Here is a 14883-nt window from a genome sequence, read left to right as displayed (position 1 = left end):
AACCAGCACCCCCAGGTCCTTTTCCGACAGGCAGCTTTCCAGCCACTCTTCCCCAAGAGCACTAATAGAACTGGCTGATGTCCTTGTAAGGCCACTCTATACCATCCTTGAAAAGTCATGGTGATCAGGGAAGGTCCCTGACAAATGGAGAAAAGCAAATGTTTGCAAAAAAGACCAAAAGGACAGTTTGGGAAAGCACACATTCATCAGCCTCACTTTGTTCCCTGAGAAAATAAGGTAAAAAGTCCTCTGAGGAAACATTTCCAGGCGTGTGAAGGATTAGGTGGTGGCTGATAACAGTAAGCATGGATTTATCAAGTGTAAATTATGCCTGACCAGTCTGTTTGCCTCCTATAATAAAATGACTGGCTTTGCAGATCAGGGGAGAATGGTGGATGCCATTTACCTTGATTGTAGCAAGGCTTTCAACACTGTCAGAAAATACTCTCAACATACAAGTTTGGATGTTACAGTTTGGATGGCTGGACAACTAGATGAGTTAAAAACTGGTTGGATGATCAGACTCAGAAGGTAGTAAACATGTTGTACTGTATCTGGAGGCCAGTAACAAATGGAGAACCATAGGGGCCTATCCTGGAACCTGTTTTTTTCCTTTAAATATCTTTGGCAGTGACTTGGTGATAAAAATACATGCTCATCAAGTTTGCAGATGACACCAAATTGGATGGAACGGTCAATATGCTTGAGAGCAGAGCTGCCATGCAGAGATACCTAAAGAGACGGGAGGAATGGGCTGACAGGAACCATATGAAATTCAACAGGACATGCAGAGTCTTGGAAAGGGATAACCCCTTGCAATAATACAGGCTAGGGAGCAGCTCTATGTAAAAGAACCTGGGAGTCTTGGTGCATGTTCAGCAAGCTAACCATGAGCCAGGAGTGTGTCTTGGCAGCAAAGAAGGCCAACAGTATCCTTGGCTGTATCAACAGTAGCATAGCCAGTAGTCTGAGGAATGTGATTATCCCTTTCTAATCAGCACTCGTTGGACCAATTTTAGAATACTGCGTCCAGTTTTGGGCCCCCCAGTCCAGGAAAGACACTGATAAACTGGAGCAAGTTCAGCAGAGGGCTGCCAAGATGGTCAGGGAGACGTGCCCTGTGAGAAGCAGCTAAGGGAACAGCTTGTTCAGTCTGGAGAAGAGAAGGCTTCAGGGGGATCTACTAACAGCTTTCCAATACCTACAAGAAGGTAACCAAGAAGATGGAGCCAGGCTCCTCATGTTGGCAGTTAGTGGAAGGAAAAGAGACAACAGGCATAAATTGAAACAATAGAGGTCCCAACTTGATATAAGGAAAAAAAACACTTTTCACCATGAGGTGATTCCTGTGATTTAAGCCATGGAACAGGTTGCCAAGAGGGAGATTGAAAACCTCCAAGGAAGGAGACTGCACAAAGCCCTGATTAACCTAGGCTGACCCCTTAATTGACCCTGCTTTGAGCAGGATGTTGGACCAAAAATTTCCTGATGTTCCTTCCTGAATTATTCTATGATCCTAAGTTTAAGGAGTCCTATAGACAATGTTTTGCGCACGCTTCAACAACTTTCCAGCAACTTTAGAACACAAAACTCCAGGGCTGCATGAACACTATCCAATTAACTCAAACATGCAGCACAAGACCAGATAAAGTCTCATATGCTTTCTCTCCCAAAATACTACTGCATCTCCAGATGCAATCACAGCTTCACAAAGACAACACATAAGAAATAGCATTTTCCGTGTCAAAGGAAAGCTCAATGCACTAATCCACATGCATGATCAAGTCAAGCTGTATAACTTCAACAACTGACTGTAGAAGACTGCTCACGGACCTGAAATGAAGACCCACTCCAAAGCATCACACTCACTCAAATGTGTTGAATGAAACAATACAGCTAACTTTAAACAGCTACTAATGTGGGCTGTGCAATAGTGTCACCTAGTGGTCAGTGCTTACAGCGAAGTCAGGGCCCAATTCAAGAAGAAAATTTACTGCCCATCTACCAACTTTGCTACTCTACAAAATCAGTGGGGACTTTTAAAGTATATATATGCATATATACACACACACATCTATATGAACCAACAAGCGCAGTAACCAATACGACAAATGCCTTTCCATCATTCAGTTTTAAGTCACACACGTCTTTTATGAACTTGAAAAAAGTCATTCCAGAAATAGAGTAAGTTCTTTCCAGATGCAAGAAGCATTATTGTCTGGCCTAAAAGAGAAGGATTTCCAGAATGATGGATTAGTACTGTACTTTTTCATTTATACCAACAGAAAAGAGTTTCCAGATCCTCAGGTATATAATAATCATCCACTTCACTGACAAATACCACATTGATATATTTCTTGTCAAGAAACAGGCACAAAAAGTAGAACGGCCAAGCTCTCTATTTACCGCATAAACATTGTCCAAGTCTTATAGGTCCAGAATCTGTAACTAGTTTTAGGGTTACAAGTTTTACAGCATCCCCAAACTTTAAGAAATGTTCATGCTACCGATTCTTGGAAGATTAGTGATTTTTTTCTGATCTTAGACATCTGGAAAATGAGGAGAGGCAAACTTGAACTATTTCAAAATTCCAGAGATTTGTAAGAATGGTCGTTCCGCTCAGTGACTACACCTTGAAACTACCAAAGTTCATTATATCTTTCAATTTCTCCTGCTATCAGGTCTGCTTACACTTTGTGCCATATTTGAATCAAATCGCCATAACTTTATTAAATTTCCACTCGGTTTGACAGCTTTCCCTTCCTGCATCTCATCTACTGTTCACTTTCTTAGCCAAAAGACTTGGGGATGAGAAACACATTTTTGTTATTCTCCATAGGTTAGCAGATACTTGGTTGCACCGTATCTCCTACCATGTTCAAAATATTCTTAAGCACATCCCATCACTGTCCAACATCTTCAATTCAGTTTCTAGGTTTCCAAAGCAAAGGAATTTGACTCAGGCAGATGAAGAAAGCCTCTTTTCAACATGTGTTCCACAATGACCTGGCATTTATTTGGCTACTTTGTATTTTATGCAAGTTTCATAAGCTCTCCACTGTAACAAGATGAAACTGAAATAACAGACTTCTAATTATTAAGTAAAGAACCAGAAATACTGCATTTTTCTTGTGGCATAGCACATACTGAGACCTGGTTTTTACAGCTTAGCTAATCTCTACATCAGAGATACAGCAATATCACAAATAGGTTGTCCAGTTTGCTCTTAGATTTCTCAGCAGGCTTCTAAAGACTAAGCGACTGAAACTTTTGCTGCATTGTTGCTTTTTTCCCTCTGCTCTTTAGATTGCAGTCATAACAGGACTAGAGAAATTTCTTCTGTAAAACTGCATGTTCTGGAATTCATAACAACTGTCACATCGCAGACAGGGCATACAGACAGTCCTTGCTCATATGGCTTACCAAACACTTAAGAAAAATATCTTTTTGTTCACCAATGTTGTGACCCTTACAGTTTCTAAGCTGTATACTAGTCCTATAATATTTGAGAACTTCAGCATACTAATGAAGATTCTTTCAAAGACGGCCAACTGATTGGTATATTTCTATAAGCACTGAGCTACTATATAGATACATATATAAAAACAATAGTAGTATATTACATCATGAGGTTATAAAGCCCATATAGAGTACAAGAGATACTAGAAACACCGCAGTAGAGCTAGCTTCCATTCTTGGCCAGTGATACAAGCATCGACACCTACATGTATACATGCAACCTAATTGTATACATGCAACCTAATGAACATGCCAGAATCTGATGTTAAAGAGATTTATACCCCAGAATAAGCGGGACAGCAGGTACAGCAGAGAAAGCAACAGACTAAAAAGCTGAATGCTGAAAAGAATTTCCAAGCTCTAGAGAACTCTCCCAATTAGAAACTGATAATTCCCAGCAACTATCCCACTCTGATTTTTCTCACATGCCTTAAACAGAAGGGTAATTAACAAGATGTAGCATTTTATGAAGTTACACTTTGCTGAACTGTATATACCTGAAAAAGTGGTCTTTCCACCCTAAAAAGTAAGTTCATGGACATAAATGTTTTTCTATTTCTCATTTTTATCAATGTACAGTGCCAGATATGATTTAAATAAAGAAAAAAGCATGCATTAGATGTTGAGTCAAAAGTTTTCTTTAATCACCATCACAGACAGCATGTTGAAATGAAGGAACAAAACAGCAGAATTAAAAAGTAAAACAAAAACTGCGAAACAACTTCAGAAATACTTCCCACTTCCAGTTTCAATGCAATCTGGACAGTAATTTAAATAATGCTTATGGTTTGCTTATAACATTTTGTTTTCAACTGTGTGGAATTAGACTCAATTCAAACTAAAAAAAAAAAAGATTCTTTAGTATCAAGGACAGAACTATTACAGCTGATTTGCTAAAGTTTTGTATAGAAAAATTACTGATTATAAATGAAAAAAATTACTAACTTCTATAACGCTTAAGAAAACTGCTCTTCTCTCTGTACTAGTGCCAGCACTTAGCAGTTCAAATTCCTGTGTTACACTTAGACTTCTCTCTAACTAATCTCATATTTATAAGCCTGCCTAAAAGGCTAACTTCAGGTCTTCAAAAACATTCAAAATCAGTGACTTCACCAGAGCCTTCCTAAGAAATAATTCTTAGGCTTCACTTATGTAGCTAAAAAGAAGAGAAAAGAAAGGCTAAATAACCAATGTCATCATTTGTCAGCAGCAATAAAGACTCCTTTATATAAGGGTATATACAATGAAATGACAAAAAGGAAGTCATTAACAAGCAAGAAGTAAAGCACATATCAGTTTATGTACTTACTAGACCCACAAGATTGAAATCTTTGAAAGTTCATTTACAACTAGGGAACTAACCAAATAGCCATACATACATTGATTTGATAAACATTTAATACAAAGAATAACCTCAAAAAATCTATAAGCTTACTGCAACTGTTTTTCAAATATTTGTATTTTCTAATAAGGTTTAAGTTGTAAACATTTACCCTGAATTATTTGACAAGGAAATGATTAGGTTTTCTTTCATTCCTCCTCCTCGAGACACATGCACAAGAAAAAAAAGGTGCTCAAGAAGACAAAAATATAACAGAAATTCTATTACCTTGGATTTAAGATTTCACCAACAATTTCTTGCAGCTTGTCAATAAAATTAACAAAGTTTGAAAGCCCCTTTACATGGACTCTTAAAGGATCAAATAATGAAGATGCACAGCAGCTTCCTCCAAGTTCTACGGTTCGGATAAAAGATGTTGCCATCTATTAGGAGAAATATTCAGAAATATGAAACTGTAGACATACGTGAAATGTATGCATGTTGAAGTGAGCCTCTCCTACAGATTTGCAAACAGTGTATAACAGCTGGTTGATAGCAGAAATAATTTAACTGGAATCAATAGAATACCTCTTAATGGCAAGCTTTGTACATCTCACCATAGATATTTGCAAGATCAATACTTAAATAGTGCAGCAGTATAAAAAAAAACACAAGCCAAAGCGAAAATGACCCACCCAGCTAAGTTGATATTTCCATTGGCCTTTTGACAGCTTAGAAAAAACTTCATTAACATAGGGTATAGAATTTTTTTGTTGTTGCTACTGTTTAAATGCTCATGCTGACCTCACAAGAACTATTCTTATATTCAGAGGGCTGTCTATGACCCAAGAACAATTTTAACAAAAGCATGTGAAAGTTTACTTCAGTAGTATATTTATTTTCAGAGGTGCAAATAAAAATAATGTATACTCAAAGCTTCTGAAAAATTATGACAGTTAAGGCTTCTATCATCACAAGTACCCAATTCTGAAAGTTTCCATATATTTTTATATGCTATAAAGACCCTGAAAACAAGAGATGTCCCAAAAGCAGTACGCCTTAGAGGACAACCCCTCAAATTTTTAGGCAACATTCAGAATCAAAAGCTTAGCAGGTCTCCAGAAACGTGAAAGTAAAGATAACAATCCAATAAGCTTGATACAGATACAGTAATATTAATTCTACATATAAATTTTAATTTCAGGCTATACAGCTAAATCATAAAGCTCTTGGGACTGGAAAGAGTACAACTGGAATTACTCTAGCAAAGAAAGCAAACCTGCCAGTATTCCTGCCTTTGTGCTAAAGATTTCCTGTGGATCAAGTACAGTTCATAGGACCTTGCCTTCCCAATGGAAAATATTCCGGCTTTGCAAGGTTTCTACAGGACACAGATGCCAGAAAAGACGACTTCTTTACACGGTAGAGAAGTTTCCCCTTTGGCAACTGTGAGGAAGAGGTAATAAATCCAGTCCAAACACATACTTTTTTTTTTTTTTTTTTAATACAGTGTTAACAGAGCATTAGGAGCTAAAATAATTAATCCTGGAACGGAGATTTCACAAATTTTCCATATTTATTCAACCATAAAAATCTGAGAATGCAGCTGCTTCAGTGACTGTTACATACCCATACTGTTTTTCCTTGGTCTGCTGTTGTCTGCACTGAGGCCACTGTGCACACAAAATTTGATTATTTTGAATATGAGGGACTACAGTGGTTCTTTGGAGAAAGAATTCTTACTCATCTTATTCCAACTATTTTTGAGATGGCTCTGTGCTGACTATAACTACTGTAAATATAAATGCACCTCACATACCAAACTAGATTCTTTAGCAACAAGCCTCTGTAAGCACTGCACATTGATGCCGTAGCTTTTTAAATTCCTATACAAGAGCATTGAGGAAAGAGTATACCACTGTCTCAAGGGTTTTTTTCCAGCTCTGTGACTTTGAAAATAAAATGAGCAGGAATGTCCCATATCAATCACATCTTGAAGAGTATTTCAAGACTGATCAAGCTGCAAATGACTGGAAAGCATTACCCTCCCCAACTTCTGAGTCAAAGCTGAAAAAATGTAATATTGCCCTTTCAAATTTTGGCCCCTGTTCTAGCGTACATGTCAAAGGCAGGGTTTTGTCACCAAAAAGCAATTTGTACACAGAAATACTTTAGGTTCCAGGTGTCTCAAGTTTAGCAAATGCACAGAAAAATGCTGTTTTACTATTTAACCAAAATACATACTTACAGCACTTTAAAACTGAAACGCATTGTAATGCATTGTTAGTGGCTTGGTTTTGTTAATGTTAATACTACTTTATGATATTTATTTAACCAAACCTCATTGCTTTTAGAGGTATTTGGTAAGCAGCAGCATCTAGTCTAATGCCTTCTTTTCTTCCTTTGTCTTTTTTCTTTGATGTGCATACTCATGACCTCACTTCACACTATTTACCAAGATTTCAAAATTTTAAAAGCAATAATAAATAGCATATCTTATATTAATGTTTAAGATGGCAAACTTTTTCAGGATTTCAGTCACTGTTTGGGATGAACAGTCTCGATGCCCGTTCTTACGGTATCACATTTTAAAGCTCTAGTTGTACACATGCACACAATTATTTTTCTGTGCATCTTTAGATCTCATGACCAAGCAAGCACCCGTTCCTTCACATAGAGTCTCTGTTGTGTCTTTTTAACCTAGAAACCATGTTTACGGTGGTATTTGATTTGGCTTGCAAATGTCAGTCTTGCATATGAGATTAAAGCAATATTTTATGTTTATAGATCTATTTCATTGCCTCTGATCTACAGCAAGTTTCATTTGACACACATACCAGGAAAATGGACATTTTTCTCTTCTGTGAGGCATGTTTTAGGTTAGTGAAGGCTTCTCTACCAAGTCCTCTGTCAGGAACATTTAGAATATGAGCCAATGCCAGATCATCCTTAGAATTCACCAACAGGCTTAAATATGAACAAACACACTTCTTTGCCAGGACTGTCACCTGTATAAAAAAGCATCACACAAATTGGTCATCCCGCTGCTAAATTATGTTCTTTTTTTTTTTTTAAAGCTAATTAGATATGTACTGATATGATTTTTGGAACAGTAAGAATTTCACCTTGCATAATTTCAAAATGCTACTTTATGGGGATTCTGGAAGTATTGACAAAAGCAAGCATGATTAATATGTTAAAATGACGTATACCGTACTTGAATATTCACAAAATATTTGAGGGTTGGATCTCTAGCTATTAAAATTGGCTATCAATTTCTACTTACAAACCTCTTCACAGATATTCCTTTTCTATCCCAAGGCAAAATACTAGCACTATTAAACCACATAAGGATTTGTCATTAACTTCAAATAGGCTAAAATTTTAAACAACTCGCCAGCTCTGCGCCAGATTCAGTAATTTTTCCCTTGGCTCCCGGGGGATTTCAATCACAGAAACTCCACTGATTGAGTTTGGACATATATTGTGACCCAGCTCCACCCACATAACCAAAATGTAACATTGTAATTGCTTATATTGCAGCACTGTTCTGGACCCTGTAAGAACAACAGTCCCAGAACTGAAGAATTTACAGTTTTGTCACAAGCAAAGAAAACAAAGACCAAAAAAAGGCCATTAACAAAAGGAAAGATAATGAGAAAACCTATATTTGCTATGGAATTTCTTCTTATTCAACAGGATGTATACAACAAAAATGGAGGCAGTAAAAAAACCAAACATGTATGTGTGACAGTCTGAAAAGATAGATTTAAGAGAAGGAAAAAAGAGCAAGGAATATTTTTACTACACAAGTCAGAGCAGCAAGAAAGCCATTATGTTAGTGGTAGAAGTGCTATCTAGGGGAGAATCTTAGTCCAGAAAATATTTTGTTGTTCAGAAATATTTTGAGTTGTACCCAAATACTGAACTGAAATTGCCACTTGTCATGAGAAAAGCAAATTTGGAGATGACTAAAGCTCCAGCATGTCAAGCATTGTTATACATTATTCTGAGATTCTGGGTTTGGGGGTTGAAAGGGTAAAAGGAAAGAATCCAGTATTCCCAGAAAGTCCTCCAGTCCTCTACTGGGACAGACAAACCTTGTTTGTCTTGTAGCACAAGCTAATGAAATGAAATTGAAGAAGTTTACTTCACCTACCACTTCACTTTGCAGCATTGGGCAAATCATTTAACTCTTAGTCAAGACAATGTTTGAGTGATGGTGTACTTGTAGAAAAATTTATTCCCTGGTGTTTCAGGGCAGATTAAGTCTACATCAAGTGCCTGTCATAAAAGGACTGTCTTCCAGAACATAAATTTCTGCACTTAGCCCCATACACACATACCTACAATATACTCAAGTGATACAGAGTTTGAATACATATGTTCTGTTTTTTTAAACCAGCAACATTTTAATACCAATAACTGGAAAAGGAAACCATGTTATATTTCATCTTTTCAACATATACAGAACATTGCAAAAGAGACAGAAGTAATTTTTACCTTCACATTCTCCTGGCCTTGTCTGTTGACTGGTGTAGAAGGAGTAGAAAGAACAGAACCATTATTTTCTTGTACATTCATTATGCCAGAAATAAATTCCAACAGTTGAACCTTTAATAAAAAGATTAAACTTAAATATGAAGATGACTAGAAAGCAAAACTAGTATTAAAACCTGGTGAAACTATGTCTCTGCCAGTTTGCTAGGGTTTTGAGGCTAATGCAGCCCTTACAACCTATTTTTGGTTTTAGTCTTTAAAAGTACAACTGTTTTAGCAGAGAAATGAGGTGTAAGCTTCAAATTAACTTAGAAAAGATATCCCAAACAGTTACGTAATACACTTGCACTAAAAGCATCTACTTATGTTTTGGAGAACATTTAATATGTTATACCGTGTTTAGGAAGAGCTCATTAACCCACCCAAGTTCTCTATCTTCCCCATGAAAACAGGAAGAAAAAAAAAATTAAAAAATTGCAGTTTCCATGCCCTTCCTGAACTTCAGTTGTCCTTATAACCTCTTTTGTGCCTAATAATTACATGAGTGTTTGAGTGTAGGTTCTCTGAACCTTTAAGGAAGTAGGCAAGCTTGTTACAAGCATACTTGTCATAGAATCATACAACAATTTAGGTTAAAAGGGACCTATAGGGATCATCTAGTACAAACCCATGCTTGAAGCAGGACCAGTTTGACCAGGTTGCTCAGTGACTTGCTGAGCCTAGTTTTTAATATCTCCAAAGATGAGATTCCACATCCTCTCTGGGCAATGTGTTCCAATATTTGACCACTTTTTCCATGGAGAAAGCTTTTTTTTCTTACTAGGGCTGGAAGGTGAACATTTTTAATCGTGCTGTAACTAGTAGTTCATGGTATGTTCGTAATATATCTCAGTTCAATTAACATTCGGTTACTGATATAGCTTCCCTCATATTAAAATGACCATCTAATTAAACACACACATCAAATTCAGAAGATGAAATAAACAGTAATTTAAGTCTGCAATGCTGAGAGTGGGCAGTAAAAGCAGACTATTAACTCCTTTCTAATTTTCATTAGAAGCTAGAAGTATGTGCATCTAAATGCAACATCCGTTAATTTTTTCAGTATCAATATCCACTGTCTTTTGACCTTTCCATGCTCTAGAGAGCACAGAATCAACTAAAATCATGTGGAATGCTTGTGTTTCAAATGTATCTGAATTGCTACTTACATATATTTTTATCCAATGACATAGAGATTAATCAAATTCATTTTTCATAGACTTTCATAGTCTAAGAGTGGAATACACACTAGAACTTCTCTAGCCTAGAGCATGGCCTCACACGCAGTGTCATAAAAACATCAGAGCTGCAATAAACTGCAACAGAGCTGCTGACTGAGTGGCTGAAGTGGAACCTCTTCTGGTTTCTGGAAAAATCTAACATGGAACTACATGTATTATAAGGAAGTTTTTGCTTTTAAGAGCGTGGTATTTTTAAAATTATAACCATTAAAAATATTTTGATTGCGTATCAACATACAACCAAAACTTCACGACACGTATTAATCACTAAGCTTTGTTCCAGTCTTATCAAATCTCTACAGTTCATTTTTCAGTTCCCTTTCTGGCAGAGTGATATACTCATAGAAGAGCTGTGGGACCCACCTATCCAGCAGGACAACAGAAAGAAGTAATTTTTGAGTGAATTTAAGATCTCTTTAAAAGATTTAGTAATTTAAACTCATCTGCTTCCCCAATAGAAGAGCAAAGTAACTTGTGAATAACTTAGAGCTCCTGTGTATATTTAAAAGTGTCATAAATCCATAACTGGAATCAAAAAATATGTCAAAACAATATCAGAGATCAAACAAACAAAATACTTACAGGGGCTATGCTTTCATCTTCAGATACAAGTCCAAGACCATAGCACATCTGATATATGTCTATTAGATCTAACATATTGCTTCTTGCTAAGAAGGCATGATAGGCTTCTTTTAGGTCAGCATAATTTTCAGGTTCTTTCATGTTTTCATATGATAATCCCAGTTTGTCATGTAACAAATATTTCCAAGCTTCCAACACATCACTAAGTGATACTGTGAAATCTCCATGGTGCTAATAGAACAGAAAAAAGCAAAAATATTATGTTTTGTGTTCAGCATAGCTTTAAAAATTACTTTAAAACAAGCTGCATATATATATTTAAAAAACTATTATAAACTAAATATTTAAGTTTATAATAAACAAAGTCTTACTTATAGTTGAAGTTCTTCCAGTGCTTTGTCTTTACAGTTGAGTTTTGTTATATGCAGTATTTCATAGAATCATAGAATAGTTTGGGTTGGAAGGGACCTCTAAAGGTCATCTAGTCCAACCCCCCTGCCGTGGGCAGGGACATCTTCAACCAGATCAGGTTGCTCAGAGCCCCGTCCAGCCTGACCTTGAATGCTTCCAGGGATGGGGCATCCACCACCTCTCTGGGCAGCCTGTTCCAGTCTTTCACCACCCTCATCATAAAAAAATTTCTTCCTTATGTCTAGTCTAAATCTACCCTCTTTTAGTTTAAAACCATTCCCTCTTGTCCTGTCGCAACAGGCCCTGCTACTTGTTCCTGATCTTTAAAATACTAGGTATGTTTATTGAACTTTGCTCATAAGAAAAGACATATTGACTTTCACAGGACTACTGCTTACATAAAGTTATTTATTTGCAGAAATAGTTTTCAGTATGGCAGGCATTTACATCCCAAAGGCAGTAAATATAGCTCTATTACGTTATTTCAAGCAGTAACCTGGGAAAACGTGCCATGTCAAAAAAAAAAAAGTTTTTTTCCTGTATTAGTATGGTTATACTTTAGCATAACATTGATAGTGTTGCTACACAGATCTAACAAATACATTAAAGCAATGCACACCTATCTGTTACTAGTACCATAACTAACATAACTATACAGTATAGGCTACAATATTATACCCAGCTTCTGGCCCACTCTCCCTGTCAAAATTATTAGATTACATTCCATGTGCTCCTCTGCCTTCTCCCCAACCTCCAAAAAGGAAAAAAGAATTACAGCTTAACAGAAAATTAGCAGAATTAATAGAGATTAACAGAGAGTTAATTTAAAAATGCAGATAAAGTGGGTAAATGACAAAAAATACGTGGGTAGCAAAATAACTAACAGCATTTTATTCGCAACTGAAGAACCTTTTCCTATTCCAAGCAAAAAAGAAAATTCAAATTTGTCACAAAGTAACTTAAGAGGCTTGTATCACAGTTAGAAGTCCCTGTCTTTCCAACTCTTGAGATGAGTGCTCTGTTGACCTTTGGTGGACACAAGCAGAAAACATATCAACAGGAATGACTAAAATCATGTTTAATTTACATATTAGTTTATCATATTTTTTTCAAAGGATTTACATCAATGTGGAGACACCTGCTATTACTACATTTATATGTAGGGGTGTATTAAGTAATCATGCCTAAGCACTTCTTAGAAGAGTAAATGCTTAATTGTAAAGCTTGCAGTTTTGTTGTAGTTCTAAACTGAAAGGAAAGAAGGGAATAAACTTTTCATAAGTTATCTCTACATGGGAGAACAGAAGAGCCTAAGAATGAGAGAGACTGTACATAGTCCATAATACCACAGGTAATCTCATTTATGAAGCAGAAGTAACTAAAGAACCAAAGTTGTTAGCAAACCTGGCATGGTTGGAGGTTACAAGTATGGCGGCAGCAGGGCACAAATGGCAAACAAAAAGGTGAAAGTGTCACAGCAGATAGGAACGGATAGTGGAGCTGGAATTCACAGAAATTTAAAAACAAGCTGAGTGTCCTGGTTTCGGCTGGGATAGAGTTAATTTTCTTCCTGGTAGCTGGTACAGTGCTGTGTTTTGGATTTAGGATGAGAATAATGTTGATCACACCCCGATGTTTTAGTTGTTGTTAAGCAGTGCTTACACCAGCCAAGGACTTTTCAGCTTCCCATGCTCTACCAACTGAGAAGGCTGGAGGTGCACAAGAAGCTGGGAGGGGGCACAGCCAGGACAGCTGACCCAAACTGGCCAAAGGGATATTCCATACCATGTGACGTCATGCTCAGTGTATAAACTGGGGGGAGTTGGCCAGGGGGCCACTGCTCTGGGACTGGCTGGGCATCGGTCGGTGGGTGGTGAGCAATTGCATTGTGCATCACTTCCTTTGTATATTCTTTTATTATTATTATTTTATTTCAATTATTAAACTATTTTTATCTCAACCCACGAGTTTTCTCACTTTTACTCTTCCAATTCTCTCCCCAACCCCCGGGGGGGGAGGGGGGGGAGTGAGCAGCTGTGTGGTGCTCGGTTGCTGGCTGAGGTTAAACCACAACAGCAAGTAAGGGACAAAGCCCTGTTATTTGAGTCACAAACTGAGTGGTGTGTTACTGAAGGAAGTAGGATGCAAGCCAGCTACTATCCGATTGTATCAGTAAGAAGCTAGAGGAGAGAGCAGTTATTGCTGCCCTCTAAGAAAGAAATAATTAGGTACAATACATAATCCTATTTGTTTAATCCCTGACATTGTCTTTTTTACTTTCAGTAAAGTATTGTTTTTTAAACCAAGTGATTCACCGTTGCGGGGGGGGAGCCATCCGCTCACTGAGCATCAGACATTTTAATTAAGTTTTCCAGTTCAGCATGGGGGTACAAGAACTGCAAGAAATCTGAGCCTGCCAATAAAGGAGATGAGTGTATTGTCAATGGTTAAAGACTGTAACACTGAGGAAGCCAGAAAATCAGTTTCAATCCCAGTAAGTCAAGCTATGCACAGGAAGAAAGTAGTGCATTAAGATGCTACTTATATAAGTGAAAATACATAGTAGCAGAGAATTCTGCTACTAGTTAGATTGAGCTAAAGGTAGCAGAGACAAAACACAGGGTCTGGGATGCAGGATTACATATATATTTCTGGTCTCTGTAATTCAGAATTTGGTCCTTTATTCACTAATTACTTGTTAACCTGTTTTTCATCTCTTTACAACTGACCCTGGACTTTCACCCCTGTACTGTTCTCTGCCTTTCCAAAATTCTAGCTAGGAGTTGCTAATCTCCCTACACACCCATACCTCATTATATTCAGTGCCTGTTTTCACCTTGCTCCCAGATCTTGGTGTCTTATCCAATGTCCATCACAATCTCTGTTTTCCCATAGCCCTGTTTATTGCAGACCTTTCCATACTACCATACTCTACATTCTCTCTATGCCAACTTCCCCACCACCACTTCCTCTTTCCCCTGAAATCTGTGACTTCCTTACTACTTGCTCTTATCCCCTTCTGTCGTGGTTTAACCTCAGTGGGCAACTGAGCACCAGCCAGCCACTTGCTCACTCCCCTCCCCCCGCCCCCCGGTGGGATGGGGAGAGAATTGGAAGAGCACAAGTGAGAAAAACTCATGGGTTGAGATAAAAACAGTTTAATAATTAAAATAATGATAATAATAGTAATAATACACAAAGCAAGTGATGCACAGTGCAATTGCTCACCACCTGCTGACTGATGCCCAGCCAGTCCCCGAGCAGCGG

The 14883-nt window shown here is 37.4% G+C and overlaps 1 protein-coding gene across 1 annotated transcript in view; it reads right to left on the bottom strand.

Annotated features, from left to right (window-relative positions):
• PARPBP (PARP1 binding protein) overlaps positions 1-14883 on the bottom strand; it is a 59328-nt gene that overhangs the window by 37526 nt on the left and 6919 nt on the right. Inside the window, 4 exon segments of the mRNA XM_019474402.1 lie at positions 5129-5283; positions 7678-7848; positions 9344-9454; positions 11206-11436. Of these exon segments, the coding sequence (XP_019329947.1) occupies positions 5129-5283; positions 7678-7848; positions 9344-9454; positions 11206-11436 (668 nt within the window).

Source organism: Aptenodytes forsteri, unplaced genomic scaffold (assembly GCF_000699145.1).
Source record: "Aptenodytes forsteri isolate BGI_AS27 unplaced genomic scaffold, ASM69914v1 Scaffold56, whole genome shotgun sequence".
Classification (NCBI taxonomy): Eukaryota; Metazoa; Chordata; class Aves; order Sphenisciformes; family Spheniscidae; genus Aptenodytes; species Aptenodytes forsteri.
This window is presented reverse-complemented; position numbering and strand designations above follow the sequence as displayed.